Source organism: Sinocyclocheilus grahami, unplaced genomic scaffold, assembly GCF_001515645.1.
Source record: "Sinocyclocheilus grahami isolate Dianchi unplaced genomic scaffold, SAMN03320097.WGS_v1.1 scaffold54.1, whole genome shotgun sequence".
Taxonomy (NCBI): Eukaryota; Metazoa; Chordata; class Actinopteri; order Cypriniformes; family Cyprinidae; genus Sinocyclocheilus; species Sinocyclocheilus grahami.
This window is the reverse complement of record NW_015505233.1, coordinates 879,497-907,167: the sequence shown is the minus strand read 5'-3', so window position 1 is coordinate 907,167 and position 27,671 is coordinate 879,497. Positions and strand designations below refer to the sequence as shown.

At 36.3% G+C, this 27,671-nt stretch overlaps 1 protein-coding gene and 1 long non-coding RNA gene across 2 annotated transcripts in view; one reads left to right on the top strand and one right to left on the bottom strand.

Annotated features, from left to right (window-relative positions):
* On the bottom strand, positions 1-20,849 carry LOC107583679 (uncharacterized). The gene is made up of 3 exons (XR_001609056.1): positions 20,779-20,849; positions 7,443-7,451; positions 1-10 (listed from the first exon to the last, which is right to left on the bottom strand). It is a non-coding gene; the product is annotated as an uncharacterized lncRNA (long non-coding RNA).
* The window catches only part of LOC107583678 (prepronociceptin-like), a 23,735-nt gene continuing 6,561 nt past the window's right edge, over positions 10,498-27,671 (top strand). Inside the window, exons 1-2 of the mRNA XM_016269961.1 lie at positions 10,498-10,584; positions 23,423-23,575. Coding sequence (XP_016125447.1) covers positions 23,453-23,575 — 123 coding nt within the window. The 5' untranslated portion in view covers positions 10,498-10,584; positions 23,423-23,452. The remainder of the gene's footprint in view (positions 10,585-23,422; positions 23,576-27,671) is intronic.

The following is a 27,671-nucleotide window of genomic DNA, read 5'->3' as shown; positions in this document are numbered from 1 at the left end:
TTCATGTATGCTATTGGGGTTATCTCATATATGTTATATGTGCAGCAGCAGTATTTCTTACATGATCACTAGGGTTGGGTACCGGTATGTACTAGAACCGAATCTGAACGCAGATTTTGGTGCCTCATTTTGGTGCCATGCCTGAGCGATCGATTGAAATATTTGTCCTCAGGTTCTCCGAAATGAACGTAAGAAGCATCATCACTGGCACTGCACGTGAAAAATAATAATTTCCCAACTGAGAAAATGCACGTGAACTCAAGTCGGAAAGCTCTAATAATACAAATTCAACACATCTTTGTAGTAACGAGCGTGTCCATGTTGTTTTCACATTCTGACTTAAAAGCACAACTCGGGAAATGAGAGCATCCGAGGAGTGCGTCAATGCAGTAATTACACTTGATGGCAGCAGGTAGCCTTCCGTTAACTAAGCTAAACATGCTTAAATTAAAATGCCTAAAGCTAAATCTCCCTTGTATTCACATTTCTAAACCTGTTGTCCAACAAAAGAGAACATTATAACCTTTTTACTCCACAACACCAGTCAAATGCTTCCTTTTGTGATCTGATGAGGCTTCTTGTCAAAGAATGAGGCAGAAAATATGTTTCATATGCTACTTTAAAAAGAATACATCGATTAGCAATAGATTATAAATTAGGGTGACCAATGACCATATGTCCTCTTTTCCCCGGATATGACCTACAAAAATGCTTTCGTGTCCACTTCTTTAAACATTCTAATATTGTATATAATTTTGGTGCATCAGGGAGCCTCTCTCAGGATGCGGTGTTGAAATATTTTTGAATGAGCGTTTGCGCTGTTTACTTTCACTTTCGATTTCGCAATCACACGCACTCTGTGTAAAGGGAGCACATCTTACAAGATCAGATATTTGTCAATGAGCTCAGGATCTGTTGAGCATATACTCCAGCATGGTCTTGTCAGTCATCTCTCCTTATTCTCGACCTGTGATCAATCAGACTCCTGCAGCTCTTGTTGGATTCACGGTTGCCAAATCCGCGTTTTTTCCACAGAATTGGGCTACTTTTAAACTCTTGCCATGGGTTGATTTTCCCAAGTGGGTTAAAGGTTTGAAATATTGCATAAATTACATTTGACTGAAATGCTTGTATTGAAACATTTTGCATTCTATGATAAAACTTTCATGGTCTTCTACTTTAACTGTTCACAGTATCAAAAAAAAAAAAACGATATCCAACCCTAATGATCACAGCAGCATGTTGTGGATGCACTGGCATTATCAAGTCTCTGTACTTGCTCTGCTGCAGTAGCAACAGCATAGCAGATCTATTCCCCCCAATTTCGCCCCTGCTTCTAAATATTTTTATTTGGACATTATGAAAGTGCAAATCTTAAAATCATATTGAACAGCACACTACTCTTACAATTTCTGCTATTAATTAATGAGGAAAAAAATTTACTTAAATGATTTTAGCAAATGGCTGAAATATAACAGAGTGAAAAATTTAAGGGGGTCTGAATACTTTCCGTACCCACTGTATGTTCATGGGTGCTTGTTTATTGATATTGACCTTTTTTAAGCAAATCAACTGAGCTGTAAAAGCCATGTGATTAATCACTCTGGAGCTGCAGGAAAACATTTTGGCAAACCATAAAAACATCAATGGAGCAGACATTGAAACAGGGAAAAAGCAGTCCATTTCATGCTTTAAAGAGCCCTGCTTTTGAATGAAGGAATGAAGGAATGAAGGAATGAATGAATAATCAGTTACTGGTAAAACATCTACTATAGTATGATGAAATGCGATATTTAGGAAAAAATACATCAAATATAATATATGATAAAATATAAAAAATATATATGTAAACTAAATAAAAAGAATATTGATTAATTCTGAACAGAGAAAATGCTTTTTGCCCTCAGAATGGTGGGTTGGTGGACTATCTACCAGCTAGGGCTAACTGAATCATGTTAACCAGACAAACCAGCCAAAAAAAAAAAAAGTGCAGATCATGATAGTCTACACCACAATGGAATTTGAGATAATTTTCTTGATTCACTGCCTCACTGGACTGCCAAGAGTTTTACATAAATTGGATTAAAATGCAAAATAAACATTTCTGTTTCTGAGATAAGCACACTTGCTGAATAAAACATGCAATGTGATAAGGTCATCTAATAATTTGTAAAGAAAATTGTAGGCAGAGTACAAAACTGCACAGTATCCATTAAGTAGATACTATTCCATTCAGAATATAATATAGCCATAACACATACTCATTCTCATACTACACAAATTACATTCTCATGCAAGACATCTTTACTCAACACTGAAGTGGCCACCTGCCAGTAGCTTGCCATATTAGATGTTTCAAAAAAGATAAAATGATTTTTATTTTTTTCACAAACATACTGGATCTACAAGAGTTCAAGAGTCAATGAATTCCTTCTGAAATTCCCTGATTGGATTGCAGTCTCAAACACCTGCAAAAAGAGAGATAAGCTACTTATCTTCGAAATGTTCCAAACCCCAGTGTTTCCGCATCCTTTCACAGTGGATTATGGGGAAACACACATAAAAATATATAATTGCTCGTTTACTGTTATAATTACTGCATCGCAGAGCTTGGCAAAGAGTTTTCTTATAGTCACAGCATTATTAAATGCTAATCAAATTCTTCAAATGAACTAAAGCAATGATGATATTCGTGTTGATATATTGTACTGTGCACTAAACTGGAAAAAAGAAAATAACTGACTTAGTTATTGCTATTTTTTTTAATATAGCCTGGAGCCAGCAAAGACTCTCTGTCATTCCTCCTCAGGGTAATCATAAATGAGCTGCAACTCCTAATGACTATTTAATTAGCGGCTAAAATGACTGAAATAATGAAAGGGATTTTTCATGGCTTGACCGTCAAATGAATGCATTAATTTACACCATCTAGTGTTTATAAGTTTACATACTGCTTGCAGAATGAATAAGATCCACTTAAAAAAAAAAAAAAAAGTAAAAAATATTAAGAACTAAGGCTATGTAAACATTTGAACAAGACAAAATTTGTAAATATATAAATAAGAAATGAAATATTGAAATTCTAAAGGATAAAATCAACTACAACTACCTGCAGAACATGCATAAAAGATTGAACGGTCTCAAAAACGTGGTCTAACCAAACCTCAAGTTCTCCTCACGTCTGGCAGCATCTGTTTTGGCTCCTACAGGCAGAACACAGTCACATTCATTTGGCAGAAACGGTCTCTGACTAAACAAGTGTGTGGTTTTGTTGCACAATGGTGATTCATTTTCAAGGAGATTTTGAGACAATGAGTATGGCTGCCTTCCATGATGTATCATCTGTTGACAACAGTCTGCTGTGACGTTGTATGATTAATTTAATGTGTACCTTTCTGCCATCAGGTGATTTCATAAATGCTTAGTTTGACAACATTAGTACACCGTTTCATTATATGTAACAGATCATGTAATCTTATTAATCAATACGTTACTTGTCAATGTGACAAATTCCCTTTTATTTAAAAGTGTTTCCTACAGCAAGCATCAATATTTTCACAAAACCTCTAACCCCAAGTATTCAACTTTAGCTTGTAATTCAGCTCTTGCCGTTTGCAGGCTTAAATCGTGCAGCATATTGCGGAGAGGTGTGTTATTATTACTTTTCTAAGAATTCAGGCTTATGATTTTCACCAATAGATGATAAAACAGATGAACAAATCCCATAGACTTACACTGAAGGAGAGACTTGAGAGAGATCTATAGACCAGAATATCGTGGCGACTTGGAGCAGGGTTCTTGTGAGAAATAAACCATCAAGCAACCACCCAGATTACTATAGCAGTACCAACTGCTACCGACCATCAGTACTTTTGACAACACTATTAGCAACTACCAAGAAGACCTGAGCAAATGCATAGCAGCATCTTGGCAATCACCTCAATATCTGGCACCATTATTGCACAATAATCAGCGACCAATACAGATTCAAACTAACAAGTTTCATATTAAAAATAAAGGTTCTTTATCAGCATCTATGGTTCTATGAAGAACTTTAACATCCATAGAACCTTTCTATTGCACAGAAGGTTCTTTATAGTGGAAAAATAGGCATTTTCAAAATGATATAATAAATTATATGTGGGGTATTTTGAGCTGAAACTTCACAGACACATTCTGGGGACACCTGAGACTTAAGTAATGTACACTGTAAAAGTAAAAGACTGTAAAAATGCTACAGTAAAAACATGTTATACGGTTAACGGTAAGACCATTTAAATTGACATTCCCAGAATTCCATGCATTACATTTCAAATTTGATGTTTTTTGTTGTTGAAATAACTATGTTTCTTCTTGGTTTTTTTCAGTTTTGTATGTTAGGGTTGTGTGTTACACCTAATGTTGTTAAATCAATGTTTATTGCATTATTTCAGTTTCATGTGTGTTACCATGATGGGGTTTAGTGTTTGTGTGAATGACACTGTGCACCTTCTTTATATGTTATTATTTAAAAGCTGCTTGTGATGGGCTTTGGTTCATCATGTGACTTTCTCATCACCTCCTGCATTTGGTGGTTATCAGTGTATTACAAAGGTACAAAACATATTTCAGTACTTCAATAGGTTGGTATATTAACATTATATCAGTTAATGAAATTACGGTATTTAACTATAAATTTAAGTTAAAACCATAAAACCTAAAAAGTTGCTACCGTATTTTTTATGGCAAAATTCCGGCAACCACAGCTGCCGTTTTTTTACCGTAAATTTTATGGAATTTTTTTACAGTGTAAAAAGGGGCATAACAGGTCTCCTTTAAGAAGTGTTCACTGAAAGGTTCTTTTGGGAAACCAAAATGGTTCTTATAGCATCACTGAAAAAAACCCTTTTGGAAACGTTATTTTTTAAAAGTGTACAGTATTATTTTATGCTGAATGTTTATATTATAAATCATTTTGAAGTTCCTATACAATAGGGATTTATTAGTCAGCCTGATGAGTCAGTAGTACCCTAAGGCCATGTAGAGTCCAAATATACAGTAACCCAACTTCTTTATTGAGCAGTGATGAAATAATCAGCTGGTAATATATTCTGATGATGTCTGCTGTGGTGAATCACAGTAAGTAGCCATCTAATGCCTGCTGGTGGCAGCCTGTTTAGTGCAAAGCGCAAGTCAACCAATGTTAGCCTTCCGTCTGGAGCCGGCTTTAGTGCACATGCTGTTGCCCCGATCTCAAGCTCTTACGGTCTCTCAGTTTCTAAGGCACTAAGCATGGTCATTAACCATCAACATGGTCACTTTCCTGTGTAAATGTACAGGGGTTTATTTGGTCAGAGTGTCCAGAAACCCATATGTATGGACTGAATATGACCATGGGAAAAAGGATTTAATGTTTGACCACAGTATAGTCCCACTATTTACTCTCATGTTGGAAAACATGTTTTTGACATCTTGTTAAATAGCTAGTAAGTTTGTGGCAAGCATAATAGATGTTATTTTTCTTAATTGAGGAACTATGTGACCATAAATACTTAAGCAATGTTTTTCATTTGTTGGCTTCTTAAAGATGCTGCAAATGCCCTTTGGCAATGGCACCCTACATAAATATCATGAGATGAATTTTTCAATTAAGTTTCAACATGAAGCTCGTACTCTTTGATTGACAACCACTCCAAAACCATTTTACTCTTTTGCAGTTTGCCCTTGGCGATAGAAATTGATATGACGTTCTTATACTTTAGCTATGCTAAGTGACAAGGGCAAATTGGAGCTGTCTTGAACTTTCTAATAGTTCCATTGCATTCCTGCATCCTAAAAATAGCTGGTCTAGACACTCAAAGACAAACTTGTCTGATTCCACAAATAACATCATTTAAATATGAAAGGCATGGATAATACACAGAAAATGTTGTGGGATTTGCATTTGCAAAACGTTTCAGTAATTTGCTTTGTATAAGATGCTTTTATACAAACATGCATTCAAGCTGCACATTTTTACAGTATTTTTTAAAACCCATCACGCTGATGTTGCTGGCACCATTTTCTACCAGTTGCGCACACAGAAACAATTGAACCACTGAAGAACACTTAAGTTAATTATGTTCTAGTATCATCTGGTAAACATTTTTAGGCAGAAAATGTACATTTTCAGAAAACTGATGCGGATTAATTTGCATCTATTATTTTTAAGTATGCTATTTGCAGTTACAGGTATTTTCTATGACTTAACAAACCAACTCAACAAAGGAAAAAAATTACTGCAAAGGCGTATAAATCTTGTTAACCAAATGTTTATTGTTCGGCGAGTATTCGTTAAGAAAATATGTCATTTAAATCCCACTTGCTGATTATGATTTTTGTGGTGATTTTTTTGTCCCTGTCCTTGCATGATCTATATTCATTTTATGTATTTTATTTAGGCATTTTTGTCATTTATAAATTCGTCTGGCTTTTTTTTTTGTGTGGGGGGGTCATGTTGATTATTTGTTGTTGTCAGTGTTCGAACTATACCGTGGACTTTGGGGGGGCCCACTTGTTTTTTATATCGGGGGGGGTCATGCACTTACATTTTTGGGGGGGGGGGGGGGGGGGGTCATGTTGTTTGTTTGTTGTTGTTATAAAACGAATAAAAATAATATGGCAAAAAAAAAATTCCTACTTGCTGAAATAGTCTTGGTTATTTTACGGAGCTAATCTGAAGAGTTCATGATTCTGAGCAGAAGTTTTTTTAGATGTATTATTGTGTGCACATGCAGACTTGTTAGGTTCCAGTTTAACTTTGTTATATTTGGTTTGAAGCTCCATAAAAACGTTTAGCGCATCTTTATCTCTTCTCAGAAGTAAAAAAATACAAAGTAATCTGTTTACGTCATATAGGACCAATCCTGTGGGATTCTAGCAGTGCAGTGCAGCTCTATTAATCAAACTGATTGTGTATGATACATCTCTGTTCTCTCTCGTGTTTTTAATGATACTGGGGATTTCTAAGGTTTTTGATTGATTGCATTCATTGTTGTGATGCATTCTTATCAATAACTCTAATTTTGATTGACTCAACTCGGAAATGTTAAATTTACAATCAAGCTGATGATGCCAGGAAGGAAATACAGCTGTAGAAGGACCCTTGGGAGGGTCTCTGAAATTGCACAGTTGTGACATTTCCAGAGTTGAATCAACAAATTGAGAGATTGAGTCCTCAGACACAAGTTTGTAATATCATCAACATTAAGGGAAAGTTACGTTGTGATACTTTCATGAATATGTTACACTTTGGTGTCTCATTATCTTTTTTTTTTTTCTTTTTTGTCTTGAGACTATTAGATATTGGTGATAAACTACTATCTAGAAAATTCAAATTAACCTAGCATGGAAAGTAACTAGTTTTAAACACATAAGATGTCCCCCATGAAAACTGGCAATTTGGGCCTGTGTCTGTATCAAACAAATAAAATCTATTAAACTCATATTCACATGCTTGTTTAATTATTTTAATTACCAAAAACATAATATTTAACTCTTTCACATGTTGCATTCAATTGCATTACCACATTATTTCCACCCCCAAATTACAAAAAATAATTTTGTAATCATCATTTCTTCTTCAACATGACAAAGACAAGTAAATATTTAAAAATTGTACACATTGATGGTACTCTGAATGTTGTGTTGACTTAAGCACAGTCATTCATCTTGGTTACTAATATGATTGCATAAAAACGAATGTATTAATTATTTTTCTTTAATTCTAAGACATATGTTTATCAATATCTGTGATAAATTACAATAGACTTGCATGCTGTCTTACCCATTCTGGCACTGAAATTTCACTGAAAATGCATTATTTTTCTGGCACTAATTCATAAAAGGTGCCAAGTGGAGACATTAATTATCAGATCACTGAAGAAAAGAAATTGTTAAATTAGGATGGAGATTAGCCTTCTTTTTGAAGGCTTTACTTTGTTATTCACTGCATTGCGTGGGACTCAGACTTCTGTAATATGCACGCATCATTTTCTTGCACGCATCATGCCCCGAGTCCATAGAACAATAATCAGCAACCAGCGCAGATGCAGACTAACAATTCTACCCATGGCAGAGTCACCCTAGAGCTGACACCCAAAATATCTCACAAAATGCTTTCTGCTCTCTCAGCACGAGTTTCTTCTCTGGCCCCATTTCCACAGCATGGTGACTCGCTGCAGCCAGATGAGCGAACACAACTCATCCTGTAACACACTTATCAGATCTCCTCCTCCATGCCACCCAGCTGAGAGCTACAATGATACATCATTTGGGCCAGAAGCCCTGAGGCTGTTTTTACCATCACCATAATCAGAGGTTTTCTATATACCCGCCCAAGGACAAACACATGACTGTTTAAACTCACTTTATAAGATCTGGCTTAAGCAACTGTGGAGCCCACAGCTGGGAAGGCCAATTTTCTGGTCCCTTCACCTGTAGACAGAATGCTGGCCTGTTCTGATTTGGCTGTTTTGGACTTGCCAGACAAGACTGGGTTTCAATTCACAAGCGGCTCACCGCTAGAAAAGCAATCTCAATGCTTTCGAGTCCTTACATTGTATTTTGGATTTGGTTTCATCACCATGAAATGGTTTTATTTTAAAACTGCCATTCATTGTGAGACTATGCAAAGGAGCTTTCGCTATCCGTCAGGCACATTTATCTATGGGCTATTTCATGTAAAAACACACACTCATCGTCAGACATGTTCTGACTCTGAGCGCTGTGAATTTCTCACCTCACTGGTGTGACTGTCAGTACTCAAAAATTGAGATGTCTTAGAGATTGATTTTTCAGAACTTGTTCAGGGAATGTTATGTTTAGTACAGCCCCAGCTAACAAAAATATGTCCTAGGAGTGTTTTACTAATGTTCCCATTATGTTATGATAATGCTATTTCTGAATATTCTCAGTTCAGAATGACTAGCTTTTAAAAATATTTTTCTTGTGTGAACGCAACTTTTCTTATGAATTTCCAACTAAGAAAAAAAAATGTTCAGTGAAGGTTGTAAAAATTGATTTGAGGGGAGAATTTTGGGAACATTATAAAATGACTGAATGAATGTTCCATTAGCGTTACTGGAACAATGTTTGTTTAAAACTTGGAGAGAACTTTGCCAGATTTCCTTAGCAAAAGTTCTGAGAACATTCCCTGCTAGATGGAGTAGTTTTCTAGATGCCTGTTTGACTACAACCATTTATTCTGAAATTAGAATAAATCTAAAATTAACAGTAAATTATTATGATTGGACAACAGAAAGAATTTTAAAACACTCTGATTTGAATATTACAACTCTAGATTCTTTATATTGTATTTCACTTTCTGTCAATCAATTCTGACATCATTCATTTTAATTGTTCTATAAAAACAGTCTCAAACAAACTGATAAATTACAGAGAAACTTCCCAAAGAAAACTCATAGCCCTATTATCTCATGTGTCTCTATAGTGTTTTAAAATGTCTTAAACTGACTTCAAATCTGCCAAGAATATGAACTTACAAGATTCAAATAAAAGCAACCAGCTTTTATAAATCAACTAGCTACACAGAAAAATGCCTAGTATATTTCACAAAGAAACAGCAAGTAACACATTGCATTAAAGGGATAGTTCACCCACAAATTCTGTCATTAATTACTCGCCCTCATGTCGTTCCAAACCCGTAATACCTTCGTTCATCTTTAAAACACAAATTAAGACATTTCTGATGAAATCCAAGAGCTTTCTGACGCTGCAAACGTCTTACAGGTTTGGGAAAACATGAGGGTAATTAATTAATGACAGAATTTCCATTTCTGGGTGAATGTGAAATTTTGAAGTAAAAAGACACAAATAGTATTTTAATATAATCTTTGTTTTCTTTTCAACTTTTACAGTATATAAAAGACCAACCTATGAGCAATAAAATATTTTCTTTTCTTTGGCGCTGTCTCTCAAGATGTTTGGTTTAACGTTTCTAATTCCCATTGATTGCTCTTAAATTCATAATTTAATTTTATTGCTTGATCGATATTCATTTCAACTTTCAGACTGCAAACGAGATATTGAAAACAGCACAGATTGAAGTTTAATCCATTGCAATGCCAATGGTCACGCTTTTTGCACACAGCTCTCAAAGCATCATTATTGTCTTGGAGCATCACTTCATCAGAGGATGAGTGGACAGAGGACACACTGGAATTAGTGTATGGGTATTCTTGGAAAATGTGTGCTTGTATTTTTAGTTTTCTAGTTTCTTCTTTGTGACTGCAATCCTTGACGTAGAAGATAAGTCTTGACGTCCACCCATCCCAATACATAAGACAGTCTTCTCCTGTGTCCTTTCTCTCTCTCTCTCTCTCTCTCTCTCTCTCTCTCATCCCACTCTCGCGCACACACACACACGCACACACTTGTAAAACAGGGGGTTAGGGGTTGGACCACAGGGAGGGGTGTGTCTCTATAAGACGACCGAGCAACAGCATCCTCTTAGGAAACAAACAGAAGCAGGCGATAGGAGAATATAGCCGCCTTCAGTTTCAGCAGATCTGCTCAGGACAGGTGCCTGAACCGCGCACAACTCAGGTAGGCTGACTGAAGGAAGAAACACTTTAAATTCACATCAATTTACTCAGGTCACTTTGCACGAATCTGTTAGCTGATTATTAGTAATTTAGCATTAAACGGATAGTTTACTCATTTACTCATCCTCATGTCCTTCCAAACCTGTAATTAAAATACTTTCTTCTGTGTTATATCTTCATTTGAAAGAAATTCATTCAAGTTTTGAACGACGTGAGGGTGTAACTGAGAATATTTTCATTTTCAAGGTGAACTTTCTTATTAGATATTTAGATATCTTATTAGATATCTAAATAATCTAGATAATCTTATTAGAGTTTAATTTATCAGTAACTATTTTATCCACTTTTATCAGCAATTATTAGTTGACCACATGCAAGAAGTTTTACATTTTTTCCACATAATTAACTGATAAAGCATCAAATTATGTATAAAAATGATGGTTTATGGCTGTTATACATCTTCTGAAATCTATTTATGTGAATGACAGGGACATATTTTTCACTTTGCTCTCATAATTGTGTCATCGATTGATACATAGTGAAATCAATGCATTTCTGTACAGGGCATAATCCAGGCTACTATAGACCCAATTTAATTTTAGGGAGAAATTTACTGTACTTTGGGGTGTTTAATTCAGCTGAGAGGAGTATTGGCAGTATTGTGAAATATTTTTGAAAAGGAGCTGACTTTTGGTGCACAAAATGCCTGGCACCTGCTCCATTGATGGATCATTACCATGCAATTTTCTACTCTTTGGCCAGTGCCTATAAATGTCTTATTTGCTAGAGTTAGTTTGGATTTAGTGCTCAGGTTTCAAAATTAAAGAGAGACACATAATTGTTCGTGGATTTCACATGAGGTCATAATGAATTAGCCTATAAATATCATGGCGCAATTCTGCCTTGGGTAATTCGGAATGTAACTTTCTGATGTTGCACTTTGCTAGATCATTTTATACTTGTTCTATATCACAGAGTGTCACTAAAAGCTTGGTTGGAGCTGAGATTGCAAGAATTGTGGCTATGATCATAAATAAAAAAGTGGTAATACTATTTTTTTTAAAGAAAGAAAGAAAGAAACACTGGCAGACTTAAAAAAAAAAAAGTGTTTTAAAAATGTGATTGCTTCTATGCAAATTTCTATTGATTCCTTTTATGCAAATTCTTAATTGTGTATGTTATATAAGAACATTACATTTAGGTGATTATGTAATAATGATGGCAATTGCTTCAGTTCCTCTTTTAAAAAACTTTTGTAAAGACAAATCCACATGATGATTAATAGAAAATTTTCACAAGTACGATACAAAAAACATTAAGGAGAGTTAGTCAGATTATTCCTTGAAAGGCCCTGAGGTAAATGTATCGGCTCATCCAAAACTCGTGGCACAATTTTAGTCACTGTGAAATTGACTCTATTAGATGTCTTTGCGGTGCTTTAAAATATCCTGATGCACAAAAAGCATAATCATAAAAGCAAAACATATCAGCATAATCACAATTAATGACTGGAAATATTTTTTAAAATATTATAATCCAGCCTTATAATAAAAGATTAAGTGATCTAATATATACCGAGGCACATACTATGAAGTATTTTAAAATAGCATAAATTACCAAAATTCCACATATAAATAAAATATATTTTGTTTTTGGCTTTTTTGTTATATATAGATATGAAAAGTACAGTAGATATGAAGGACATAGGCACTGAATCCTGAAAAAGCCTTGTTTGAAGATGGATGTGCAGTGCAGTGCAGCAGTGTGATGTGGCTCAGATTTATGCTTTCTTTCATAAAAACAGGTGTTCTAAGTAGTTTATCTACCATCTACCAGCTTCCATACTTTTTCTCAGCTATTTCAATGTATCCAGACTAACATGACTGTTTGATACTGGACTACGAAAAGCAATGTTAAACTGCATTGGTGTGAAGGACTGCACTGCAGGAGGAGTTAAGTCCTTAATTATATTTCATCAAGGAGTTTCTCTGCCCTTAAAGTCAGTTTAACAACTGCATTCAATACGGCAGATGAAACAATTACTTTCACATCACAAGCATGAAAACAACCATTTTGATTAGATAATCTATCCTTATGCCATGCACGTCAATGCAAAGCCCGCCCCGATGGCTGTGTTTAAGTGTGGTGAATCCATCCTTCCCAGCTATTGATTATTTAGCATCAAAGAAACAGTTGTGGGCATTGGCCAATTTTGCATTCAATTTGTGGATGCATTTATCTACTATAGAGTTTGCAGGTGTATGTGCCCAAAATTTGTCTTTGACCTTCATGGGCTGCAGCGGCCCTACTGAGACATACAGGTGAAGCAGTCAATCTAGTGATGCACGATCATGATTTTTCATAGCCGATTCCAAAACCGATTTTTTACAAGCAAACTGGCCGATTCCGATACCGATTTCCGATTTTATTTTTTTTTTTATCAAGCAACAAACAAGAAAGAATAAAGGTACACATAAACAAGATGTTTATTTGGTATTTAACAGGCTAAACTGGGTTTTGGCTATTGAAAACAACAACTGTAACCATCTGAAATTAACAGCAGTAACTGCGCAGTAAGTAGGCTACATTCAATACAAACATAGGTAGGCCTACTGACAAAAGCATTTAGCTTTTGTTTTTAAATTGGGTTGAAACTATAAACTGGCCTTAAATGAAAACATTAACTGTAACCATGTAATTTTAAAGGCAACAACTGCATAGTTCCACAATCCAAACACATTCAACACTCCAAACAAAGATGTTACTTAATCAGCATTCAGCATTCAGCATTTGTTTTTGTTTCTAAATTTGGTGTAAAGAAAAAAAGATCTTTACCAGTGAAACTAAATAAAACCAAAGTAGGCTATATAAATAAATGATTCCAAAATGTTAACTACGGCAGGTGCTTTTTAAATCACATTAAGTCGATGTAATTTTAAGGTAAAATAAAAAATATTAATCCTATAGCCTACAGAACTGACGTTTACTTCTGGCTTTTCAAAAGTGCATGAAAAAAAGAAAGAAGCATTTCAGCTTTGTCACACGTTAGTCTGTTTCGTTTCTCATCCAACACGTGAGAAGCTGAGCTGAACAAACGTTCACTGTCTACGCTTGTGCAGGGCACGGACAGGTAACGTTACACTCGCGCAACTTCAGCGAGTGCAGGAAAGCGGCTCTTATTTGTGCGCCAGTACACCAACGGATGTTCGCTTCTTGGTATCTGTGCCTCAGACAGGTAGCTCTGCATTTCCAGTGCTATACGGCTGCCCGTATCCTTAATCACTTCAGATTTTTCTTCCAATATCTCATTGTGCATCGCCAACAGTGAGCTTTCTCTGTGTGGTATTTTTTCTGCTGGCGCCTCTGTGCACACTTCAGGAAAAATCGGACGAAAAAAAAGACAAAAAAACGATTTTTGGCCGCCGGTCAACCGGTGCATCCCTAGGTCAATCTGTGTGTGCCACTGATGTGAGGTTTTAATTGTTTCAGGAGAGATCTCAACAACATTGCTCATATTGGCCAGGAAACCAAATGGATCAAACATTAGAGATCACAATATAACCATTTCTCATCAGATTCTTCTAAAGCCAAATTATATCTACACAGTTATCCACCTTCATTTTGAAGCTCTAGACCAGGGATCCTCAAATCTGGCCCATGAGATCCACTTTCCTGCAGAGTTTAGCTCTAACCCTAATCAAACACACCCGAGCATGCTAATCAATGTCTTCAGGATCATTAGAAATTCACAGGTAGCTGAGTTTGATGAGGGTTGGAGCTAAACTCTGCAGCGCATTGGACCTCCAGGGCAAGATTTGAGGAACCCTGCTCTAGACTTTCACTGTACACCAACAATTGTTTCATTTTTATTTCTCCTAAGGAATTTAAGGAGAAACATAAATTATCCTTAAGTAAAGCCTAACTGAGGCTCACCAATGAATGCTATGTAAGAGCAACATATGAGCAATAAAATGTTCCTCAGGGGTGTTGTTCCATCACTGGTCGTTTCATTGACATGTTTATAGCCAATAATAATGACATGTTTACACATCAACTATTGGATACTAAAGGCTCTTAGGGTTAATAGTGTATTAGTAATAATGGTCATTGATTTCTTCTTTTCAAACTTATCTAATGTGTCATGCTTGAAGGACATTGACATCATTAATCCAAACCAGGTACAGCAGTTAGCGTCATATAGTCTCCACCCTAACGGCCAGCCCATTATGATCATATTCCACTATTTCTTTAGTTTATGGTGGTAGTGTCATAATCCTCTATATGTCATCGGAATTACGTATTTACAGCAGTTTCTCAAAGCTTTCCATCTGTAGTTGCACAATTCTGGTCTAATTAAATACAGCAGTGGATTGCCCGTCTCCGCCACTGAGAACCCCTCTGGTATTTAACTTTGATTATGACGCGTTTGAGAAATGAGCTGTGCAAATCAGCCCCATTTACCTCTGGAGTTTAATTGAGCCATTGAGTGTTTTTATCCAATCGTATTTGGCATACATTAAATATCTCAGGAGACAACACATCTGAAATGATGGACAATATCTCAACAGGAGCAACTGGTGATGGAGACGGGAAATGAAGCAGAACATGGAATTCTTTCCACTTGCTATGTTTACTGGACAATGTCTGTCATTTCTCATCATGATATTTATGAGCAATGACAGAAATGCTTCATTGTACACATTAGAAGACAGTTCACAGGGTCTTATCTCCTTTTATCTAACTGGAATATGGAAAAGAAGCTGACAATGGAAGGTGGATTAAAATATGAAATGTATGGGTGAAATTAACAATTAAATTGTGCTTACACAGCTGATTTTAAGCTGCTCAGAGGAGACTGTGTGTCTGTGTCAGATTCTGCATAAAAGCCATACTAAAATATGCTGCTCTGATCCACCTAGTCCCTAGTGTCTGATGCTGCTTTTCAACTGTAAATGTAGATAAAATGCAGCTGAGTATATATTTAATTTACAGTTACATACTTTTAAACATTTTAATTTTTATTTATCATTTCATCCATCGTTTCATGTTTTTTTTTTTTTTTTTTTTTGGAAACCCACTTCAGAACAAAACAAGGAATAAAATAAGGAATAAAGCAACATTGTAAGAGATGGTCATATTGCAAGATATAGTTTTAATTATGAATTCGACAGTGAGCTATAGAGTCACACTTTGCGTGTAACGAACTGGGGATGCAATTGCAGGCTTTATTAAAAGAGTGTAGTCAGGACAGGCAGGTTAAGACACCAGCAAACAATCACATCCAAGGCACAGGCAAAAGAGTAATCCAACAAGACAGGCAATGGTCAGGGCAGGCAGCAGTCAATCAAAAACAAGGTAACAGTCCAAGGATCAAAACACGAGAAAGGCAAAACTAGGAACATGGAAACTAGGAAACACGGAAGGGCTAAACATTCAATCACCAGCAATGACAGAGGCTGCGTTCCACTCCACTTTTAGACACGCACTCGCAAACTTCCCTAAGCACTTCCCCTCTGGGGAATCCCCGCTGCCATTTTGAAGTGCGTTCCACTTTGTGAAGTGAAGGAGGGAAGTTTATATGGACAGACCCTCGACCCCTCGATTTTGACTGAGGGAGCGAGTCTGCTTCATAAGCACACTTCAGGCCGCTCCATAGACAACAATGCACCACGATTGTGACATCATCACAGATCGTGTTTCATTTATCCCCACCTCAAACAATTCTTTAATATCTAAATGATTTTTTTTTTACATTTATAACAGCCCAAGCATACCTATATAAATATAGAATGTTGCACCAAACAAATTCGTAAGGGGAAAAATGTAAACAATAAACCAACTCTATAGCAGATTCCAAGTAATCAAGGGCTTAGGACGTTCCAGTTCAGCCCATTCCAAGGGTTCTGTCGTAGTGAGCACTAGTGATGTTCGGTTCTTGAACGAATCGTTCTTTTGAGCCGGTTCTCACTAGTTCTCAGGAAGTAACCGGTCGAGCCGGTTCACATATCGAACTGAATCCAACTTTTCCGGGTTGATGACGCAGGACACACAGCCGAAGAAGCACGTCCAGCTCAAAAAGAACCAATTAAGCAGGTTCAACCGACTGTCAAAGTTTGCTGCGGATTACCGAGGACTCAACAAGAACCGAATGAGCCGTGGCGAAGTTTGCCTAGGATTACCGAAAATTTTGATAATTGAGTTGACGATACTGTGCCACGTACTGGAAATATGCTTATTATGACTGTTATTAATTTACATTTTATTAAAACCGGCAAAATCATTTGATGTAAATCAATTTTACAATAGTTTATTGTGCATGCATATTATATTTAAAGTTGCTTAAGCGAAATCAAGGAGTTTATAAGACTGGTTTATTCATTCTTTATACTGTAGACATGTAGAACATATCCGTGTCTGTAATGTGTGCTGTAGGTGCGAAACTTTTGGGAATCTTGTCCAAGTTGTAGGCTAGTCAATATTGGTCAGTCAGTCATATCTGACATAAAGGATCCGCGAATGAAACTGTGACCAGAAACACCATTAACTTGACTTATGGCAATAATCAGCAATATGCTTTCACACAAATAACTTTATTTTTTGAATGTTTCAATATTTGTTGACACAAATGACTTATTAGAATTTTTGTTAGTTGTTAGAAAATAAATGTGTAGAGATGTTATTGCTTGATGACGTCAGGAACCGATGAAGGACTCAACAAGAACCGAATGAGCCGTGGCGAAGTTTGCCTAGGATTACCGAAAATTTTGATAATTGAGTTGACGATACTGTGCCACGTACTGGAAATATGCTTATTATGACTGTTATTAATTTACATTTTATTAAAACCGGCAAAATCATTTGATGTAAATCAATTTTACAATAGTTTATTGTGCATGCATATTATATTTAAAGTTGCTTAAGCGAAATCAAGGAGTTTATAAGACTGGTTTATTCATTCTTTATACTGTAGACATGTAGAACATATCCGTGTCTGTAATGTGTGCTGTAGGTGCGAAACTTTTGGGAATCTTGTCCAAGTTGTAGGCTAGTCAATATTGGTCAGTCAGTCATATCTGACATAAAGGATCCGCGAATGAAACTGTGACCAGAAACACCATTAACTTGACTTATGGCAATAATCAGCAATATGCTTTCACACAAATAACTTTATTTTTTGAATGTTTCAATATTTGTTGACACAAATGACTTATTAGAATTTTTGTTAGTTGTTAGAAAATAAATGTGTAGAGATGTTATTGCTTGATGACGTCAGGAACCGATGAATCGACTTTTTGAACCGGTTCAATGAGCCGATCTGTCTGAAAAGAGCCGGTTCGCAGAAATGAATCGGACTTTGCATCACTAGTGGGCACTCATGCAATGTAATCAATGATGTACATCCGAGTAGTGCTGGACGGTATACCGGTTCATACTGAATACCAGTGTTTATTTTTGTTATGATATGAATTTTTAAAATACCACAATACACCAGTATTATACAACATTAACAACACTTAAACAACTTTCGGAACATGACACTGTTTGAAAGGGGTCCCTTTTCACTGTTGCACTGTGGTGAGGGAACAGCTGTATGTGTTACTACGCGTGAAAGTTCCGAAACTAAAGCTGTAGAACTAATAGAACGTGATGACACAGAAGAACTCATCCACAATATCCACATTGACTGCCACAAATATCCACCGCCCCTTGCCATCAGCTCCAGCATCTCACACACACGAGCGCCACTTTAGCATTAGATTTAACAACTTTCAGACCCTTTTAGCAGCTTTTTTCCATGGAATAATCAAAACACGAGAAAGGCAAAACTAGGAACATGGAAACTAGGAAACACGGAAGGGCTAAACATTCAATCACCAGCAATGACAGAGGCTGCGTTCCACTCCACTTTTAGACACGCACTCGCAAACTTCCCTAAGCACTTCCCCTCTGGGGAATCCCCGCTGCCATTTTGAAGTGCGTTCCACTTTGTGAAGTGAAGGAGGGAAGTTTATATGGACAGACCCTCGACCCCTCGATTTTGACTGAGGGAGCGAGTCTGCTTCATAAGCACACTTCAGGCCGCTCCATAGACAACAATGCACCACGATTGTGACATCATCACAGATCGTGTTTCATTTATCCCCACCTCAAACAATTCTTTAATATCTAAATGATTTTTTTTTACATTTATAACAGCCCAAGCATACCTATATAAATATAGAATGTTGCACCAAACAAATTCGTAAGGGGAAAAATGTAAACAATAAACCAACTCTATAGCAGATTCCAAGTAATCAAGGGCTTAGGACGTTCCAGTTCAGCCCATTCCAAGGGTTCTGTCGTAGTGAGCACTAGTGATGTTCGGTTCTTGAACGAATCGTTCTTTTGAGCCGGTTCTCACTAGTTCTCAGGAAGTAACCGGTCGAGCCGGTTCACATATCGAACTGAATCCAACTTTTCCGGGTTGATGACGCAGGACACACAGCCGAAGAAGCACGTCCAGCTCAAAAAGAACCAATTAAGCAGGTTCAACCGACTGTCAAAGTTTGCTGCGGATTACCGAGGACTCAACAAGAACCGAATGAGCCGTGGCGAAGTTTGCCTAGGATTACCGAAAATTTTGATAATTGAGTTGACGATACTGTGCCACGTACTGGAAATATGCTTATTATGACTGTTATTAATTTACATTTTATTAAAACCGGCAAAATCATTTGATGTAAATCAATTTTACAATAGTTTATTGTGCATGCATATTATATTTAAAGTTGCTTAAGCGAAATCAAGGAGTTTATAAGACTGGTTTATTCATTCTTTATACTGTAGACATGTAGAACATATCCGTGTCTGTAATGTGTGCTGTAGGTGCGAAACTTTTGGGAATCTTGTCCAAGTAGTCAATATGTCAATATTGGTCAGTCAGTCATATCTGACATAAAGGATCCGCGAATGAAACTGTGACCAGAAACACCATCTTATGGCAATATGGCAATAATCAGCAATATGCTTTCACACAAATAACTTTATTTTTTGAATGTTTCAATATTTGTTGACACAAATGACTTATTAGAATTTTTGTTAGTTGTTAGAAAATAAATGTGTAGAGATGTTATTGCTTGATGACGTCAGGAACCGATGAATCGACTTTTTGAACCGGTTCAATGAGCCGATCTGTCTGAAAAGAGCCGGTTCGCAGAAATGAATCGGACTTTGCATCACTAGTGGGCACTCATGCAATGTAATCAATGATGTACATCCGAGTAGTGCTGGACGGTATACCGGTTCATACTGAATACCAGTGTTTATTTTTGTTATGATATGAATTTTTAAAATACCACAATACACCAGTATTATACAACATTAACAACACTTAAACAACTTTCGGAACATGACACTGTTTGAAAGGGGTCCCTTTTCACTGTTGCACTGTGGTGAGGGAACAGCTGTATGTGTTACTACGCGTGAAAGTTCCGAAACTAAAGCTGTAGAACTAATAGAACGTGATGACACAGAAGAACTCATCCACAATATCCACATTGACTGCCACAAATATCCACCGCCCCTTGCCATCAGCTCCAGCATCTCACACACACGAGCGCCACTTTAGCATTAGATTTAACAACTTTCAGACCCTTTTAGCAGCTTTTTTCCATGGAATATTCATACTGACAAACCTAGCGACTCTTTTGGATAAACCTTAGCTATGGTTCAGTTGGAAGATTTCGCCAGTGCTGTCCCGCGAGCGCGAGGTCTGACTTTCCCGGAGAAGTGTCACCTCTCTCAGCGTCTGTTCTGTGCAGTGAGCGGCAGAGAAGCAGCGCTTCCTAGCACCTGTCGCTTACTGATTGTTTGGAATTATAAATATGAGCGTAGTTCGTCTGTTAATATCACATGCACTTTTTAGTTTGTTACTCAGACGCAGGCAGTGCGCTGCATGAGACAAAAAGTAATATAGCCAAAACAACCACATAGCCGCTCTTTAGTGTAGATACATGTTGATTTTATCAGACGATGCCGCGATTATAAATGAGAGTGACTCCTGGTTAACATGTATTAAAAGGGGTCGTGTTTAGTCACTATTTAGTGTGGTATTTTTTGATAATATTCACTCATCATGACAGTAAAATAGGGCATTCTAAGTCTATATACTGCAGTATTTCCTCTCTCAATCAGTAGAAAATATGGTCATGACAACAACATCATGTACCGTGAAATCTGTATAATTTTGAAAAATACCGTGACATAAATATTGGGTCATACCGCCCAGCACTACATTCGAGTAAACGAGACGAAGTGCAGTTTGCGAGTGAAGGGCATAAAAAAAATTAACTGAACGCAGCCAGAGAGTGTGTGCGCTATTCTTATAGTCCTACTAATGTGAGATAGCTGTGAACTGATGATGAAATCTGATGAGAGACAGGTGATGCACTTGATAAGTCCGGGTAAAGGACTATGGGAAATGGAGTCCTGAGTGAATGGCAAGGTACAGAATGGAGTGCCCTCTAGAGGAGCTCATGGGCACTCCAGCTGGAGATTGTGACAGTGCGATATAAAGTCGCAAAAATAGTTGCAATTGTAAGATATAAAAATATCACTGGGAGAGTAATAAATATTTAAAAAATAAAATTGCAATGGAACATGAATTCACAATTAAGATAAATATTTGCAATTGTGAAAAAACACATTGTGCAATATATTGTAATGTAAAATGATATTGTGAGATATAAAGTCTGAACTGTGAAATAAATCACGATTATGAAAAATGAAGTCACTATTAAAAGAGAGTTGCAACTGTCAGATATAGTTGCATTTGTCAGATATAAAGTCACCTTTCTATTTATTTTTTTACACAGACAGAAACAGGCTTCCATTTTTCAATAATTTCATATTTAAAATATTAATTTTATTTATACAATTGTAATTTCTGAGTAATTTATTTGCATTTATGCCGCCTCTGTGCGTCATTAAACAGTTTGTGTAAATAAATCTTAAACTATGTCACAAATCACTAAACGCACTGCTACTGTAGGAAAGATATGAAGCAATGATATTCTGTAAATAGAGCACTTAGTCTTTCATTTTCAAAACAGAAAAGCTTTCTTATGATATAAAACGCACAGTTTCTCAAAGTGCACCAATTTCCTCCTACTTAGTCAATGAGAGATTGTTCTTTCCTTTGAGTATATGAGATAATTCCAAAGGTCACAAGTTAAATCACTATGTCTATCTTGGTTAAGTCTTTTTTATTACATAATTGAGTTAGTTAATTAAATCTTGAAGGCCTGTCAAGCTCTGCATCCCACATGTATGTATGGTTCTGTACAAACCACAGTGAGATTAAGAACTTCTGGGGCACCTGAGGTGCACAGAAAACGTGTACTGTAATCTAAATTTAAATGAGAAACTTCAACCAGAAAAATAGCTGCTGAAAAGGAAAAACTATAGTGGTAACAAACAATCCCCACTTGAAATATCACCTCTAAAAATGCACCCTGGCCTGAATCCATTCAGGTTCGACATCTTGTAGTTCCTGAGAAAAAATAGATAAATAAATAAATTAACTAAAGGGAGTGACAAAAATCAATATCCAGTTCTTTCCCCCCTGCATAAAGTTGTATGTAATTCACTCACACACTTATAATTATGTGTCTTTCCTTGTCTGTTACTCGTACAGTGACTGAATTCAATAAAACTCACTCGAGGGGTGCCTATCGATTCTCCGTGACTTACACCTTTGCTTTTGTTCCTGGTGACACCTTCAGTACAAGTGTAATGCAGGTGAAATTGATTTATCTTGAAGTTGCTTTTGAAGCAACTAAACAACTGATGGTTTGGTGGGCAGCATGTTATCGGCCACCCATCAATGCTGAAACAAACATTCATTGGTGCTTTATTTGCTTGACAAGGCAGCTGCGGAATTAGGTTATTTTTCTTAAAGCTTTGGCATAAAAAGGACTGAAGCGCTTTATAATCCTTTCTATTGTTTGGACTAATGTGGTGACTAAGACTGCTTAACCAGTGTGCATCACAGCAGCTCAAATCCTCCTCCTCTTCTCCATTCTACTCCCATTACGCCACAAGCACTAATTCTATCTTAAATTACTACAGATGATGAGATTTGCTAATGAAGTACTGGCTAAGTCGGTCTCAAATACATTCAAAAAGTACCTTTAAATATGATTAATTAGATGCATTTTTTGACTAAATCTAGCTTAGTTTATGTGAGGGATAATGTACATACAGACATTATTGCAAAATAATCTCACCCAGAAGGAATTTATTTTTCAATAATGACCTTCTGAATGTACATTACACTGCTCATTACATGGCTACTTGCCAAATAAACAAATAAAAGAACATTAAATAATGAATTGAGTTGAAACTCTGTTATTAAATGAATTTATCTTAGATTAGCTTAAAGCTTCTGCAAAGAAAAACAGCCCATTACATCATAGAAAACAAGTCACCCAGCAACCACCCCAACACTGAAAATAAAAAAAATATTTATAATAAATTATAATTAATCTGCTATCATTCTTTTTCTAGGTATAACATATTTTGCTCTATTTTAAGTTATCTCAATCAGTGAGCATAATGATGTACAACATTGAAGTAAACAAGGTCATTTACAGTTGGTTATTTTTAAATGTATTAGATTTGAGTCACTAAGACGGCTACTGATGTTGCAATTGATTAATCAGAAGAATGCCAGAAATGCTTTGTTATTATTAATATGTTGAACTAACATATACACATACTGTTGTGGTAAGATTTACTTCCAGGAATTGTAACCTATTTTCTCTCTCACACCATCATCTCTGTCTCTACCCTCTCTACAGACTACACTTCAGCCGTTAACACACTGCGTGATGAAGACTCCACTGTGGACACTACTGTTGCTTGGACTGTGTAACCCAGCATGGTGTGACTGCCAGAAGGATTGCCTCTTCTGCAGCCAAAAACTGCCTAATGAATATGCCTTCAACAACTTGGTAATTCCCTACAGTGTCAATCACTTCACGTAGGAAAGAATATCACAAATGAGATCTCTTACTATCTCTTCTATACAGCAGTGAGTTTAAATGGAGTGCAACTGGAAACTTTTGCGTAGCCTCTCCCAATTTTTTTTCTCCCCTGAAAAAAACACCCCAATAATCTCTCACGTCTTGTCTAGAGTTTCTGAAGAGATCCCAACAACATCACAGATTGTGATCAGATTGTGCCAACGATCAGAGATTTAACATGAGCTCAAATATTTTTATTAAATTTTCAAACAGAATATACTGGTTATGCCCACCATATTAATTGTATAGCTTTATGTTCTTATATACATCAATAACTATATCATTTCAGTTTTTTCTTTCAAAGGAGAAACGTACAAAGTTGATAAAGTCACAGGCAAGCGGGATGGGCGATACCAATTATTTTGTTTTTGATACGATACCGATATTTTTCAAGGCAGCATCGTCGATATTGATACCGATTCGATACTTCTGAACTAAACTTTTAAATTATGAAATGTATTAAATTATTAAATTACTAAGAGTAAAATGGGTAATGATAAGCACTTAATTTTATGTTTAAAACGCATTTTAACATTCAATACGCCTTAATTGTAACTTATTAGGTTATATTTTTGTTTACACATGGTTCAAATATGTTTTTTTGTTTACACATTTTTCAAATCTATACATACTACAGTTGAACAACGGCCACTTTAGTAAAACCATGGTTCATTTTAATTAGGGACTGCCAGTGACCGGCTGTTGCATGCATAAAATGCATCCTTTTTATTCTGACAGTGTATGATTTCTATTAACATTACAGAATAGAACATGATCAATATTATCTTTCAATGTTCAATTTAAATAACTGTAATTGCACAAACTATGCAGGCTACAATTTCAGTTGGTTTATTGTGAAATAACTCTGTCCTTCTGTCCTCTGATAAGCATTGTTCAGGGCTGCCGTTCCCAAAAGCTTTAATGCTTTCTTATGATACTTTTGGGAAACGCAGCCCCGTTTGAATGTACTGTCAGAAGTGAGTGAACGCTCTCTGATTGATTAGTTCTGTCCTGCAACATTTGTGTGTGTTCAGATGAGCAGGAAATTAGCTCTATCCTACACAATTACTGGCTAACAAAGGTTGTTCGTCCAGTTCAATGCATATTGTACGCATTTTTTTTTTTAATTAACAAAATCACTGGTAAATAAAACACACCTTAATATCGATATTTTCTGTTTGAGTATCGATACTTTGGATCGATACGCCCATCCCTAAGCAGCACTTTCATTTTCCTCAGAAAATGTACAAGTCTAGTTTTATGTTACTCTGCGCAGATGTTCTACAGCTTCCTGAATTTTATTTCATTTTCTGTACTGCCCAAGACCTATGGCCTCAGATGTATCGAATTTCCCTGAGACACGCCATTAGTTGACATAATCTATCGATATTTTCCGTTTGAGTATCGATACTTTCGATACTCGCGTCAGTATCGATATATCGATACTTTGGATCGATACGCCCATCCCTAAGCAGCACTTTCATTTTCCTCAGAAAATGTACAAGTCTAGTTTTATGTTACTCTGCGCAGATGTTCTACAGCTTCCTGAATTTTATTTCATTTTCTGTACTGCCCAAGACCTATGGCCTCAAATGTATCGAATTTCCCTGAGACACGCCATTAGTTGACATAATGATAATGATCATAACAGTGGAATGTGGTTGTGCTCTGCAGCTGATTATAGCTCCGAGGAGGACGACATGCTCTCTGATTCATGTCAATAACACGCATTTGAGGGAGAAGAAGTGCTAATTTGGTTAAAGATGGCCCTTTGACTCAAAACAGCTGGGGTTATTCAGTTATCTTGTTGTGTAATTAAGTAGAAACACAATAACATAATTCGGCAAGGCTGCTTACGGAAACTGATGGGCCTGAGTAGCCCTCCATAGCGCAGACTCTACCTGAGGTGTTCTGATCATTTTCCAGCATGAATGAACAGATATATTATCTTCTGATAACTAACCAACTCCCTCGAAACTAAACTTTTCATTTAAAAGGGTTCATTTATTCCACCGGATAACAACTCGCGCTCCTTCCATTTTAAGGCGCGATGGTCATGAAGTTCACGGAAGTAACGTTAAGCCTATGGGCAAAACTTCCGGTTGATTAGTTGATTATTCATTGTTCCAAACCGCGATTAAAAGTGTGATATTGCTTTCATACAGTTAAATAAACCGTTAAAAATAATGTAATATTGGGTAACTTACATTTTACATACACTATTTCCAGTTACAGTTAGTTTTCTTCCTCCAAAGAAAATAATTCCACAGAACACGAAGCCAAACAAGATCGACCGTTTCCATTACCTGTGTTTCCTTATTGAACGAATCAGTGTTATGAATGAATCGAGTCGATGATTCAACGATTCACTTGTAACGTGCAAAACGAGTCCTTCAAAAAGTCTGGCAATACGCTTGGCCAATTAAAGTCACAAAACTGCCATATTGTTAAAATTAATGTTACTGCTGCATAATTACTTACTAAATCAATTTTACCTCAGTAATGTACCATATTTCTTATTGAGACAAAAAGGGGTGACTTAATTTAATCAATCAGTAGGCCTAGCCTGTAATGTCATTAAAACCAAAAAGTGTTTAAAAAAAACAACAACTAAGTGGTTGCAGGGAGATGTTGAAAATTATTTTATGGACAAAAAAAATGTGTGAATTATATTTTTTAAGAGATTTGTAGACAAGAATTTGTAGTAAGAAAATAAATAGGGACAATTCTGATGTCATATAGCTTACTTTGCTATACATTGCTAAAACCAGCCTAATCTGGTCTGTTGACTGGTTTTACAAGGGTTTGGGGAACTTTTCAACAAGTTAGACTGGCAAAACAGCTGCCTGACCAGCTAAAACTATCTGAACACCCGTTTGCCTTAGCAGAGAAACCAGCTTAAAGGGGTCATATGATGCGATTTCAAGTTTTCCTTTCTCTTTGGAGTGTTACAAGCTGATTGTGCATAGATAAGATCCCGGAAGTTGCAAAGACTAAAGTCTCAAAACCAAAGAGATATTCTTTATCAAAGTTAAGACTCTGCCACGCCCCCTAAAACGGCTCGTTCTAACACGCCCCCACATATCTACCTCACTATGTGGAAATATTTGCATAATGCCGCCCAAATGTTCATGCAAAGAAAGAAGGCGTGGTTTCAGTAACCGCAGTTAGTGTTGAAGCAGCCATGTCAGGGAGACGCTGTGTGTTTCTAGGCAAAAGCAAAAGCACTTTATGTGGCCTTCCGGAAGTAGATGCATTTAGGAATCTTTAAGATTACTTACAACAGAACAGCAATGCATTTTATGGACGACCGTTTCTTGAACCTAGGAGAGGAGGTAATTCTGACTTTGCTATGACAATCTGGCGCTTCTGAATCAGCTACTGTTTTGTTATTAGTTTAAGTATTTGCTATTGACTGTTCAAATGCGGAGTTTTGCGCATGGTGTGTGTGTGTGCGTGCGTGTGTGTGTGAGAGAGAGAGAGCGACATCACAGTGGAGTTAGGGCTGGACAATATGGCTTAAATTTATATCACGATATATTTATTAATTTCGGTCGATACGATATAATTCCGATATCGATGTGAACACTTATTTAAAAAAAGCCTCGTAAAAACTGCCAAGAACGCTCACAACAGATGTCTGTGCATACAAACTTATGAAAAATTAATTTGACAAGTCTTGACACCTCATATAAAACCATATAATATTTTAGGGAGAGAAAAAAACAGCACAAATAAATGAATGTTCACCTTTTATTTGTATTTAGCTTTCATACAAACAAGAAATGTGAAATCACTGTCAAATAATCATCTCAGACTCACCTAATTAATATTAATATCTTTAACTTCAAACTATAAGCTAACATACACTACCAGTCAAAAGTTTTTGAACAGTAAGATTTTTAATGTTTTTTAAAGAATTCTCTTCTGCTCACCAAGCCTGCATTTATTTGATCGAAAGTACAGCAAAAACAGTAACATTTTGAAATATTTTTACTATTTAAAATAACTGTTTTCTATTTTA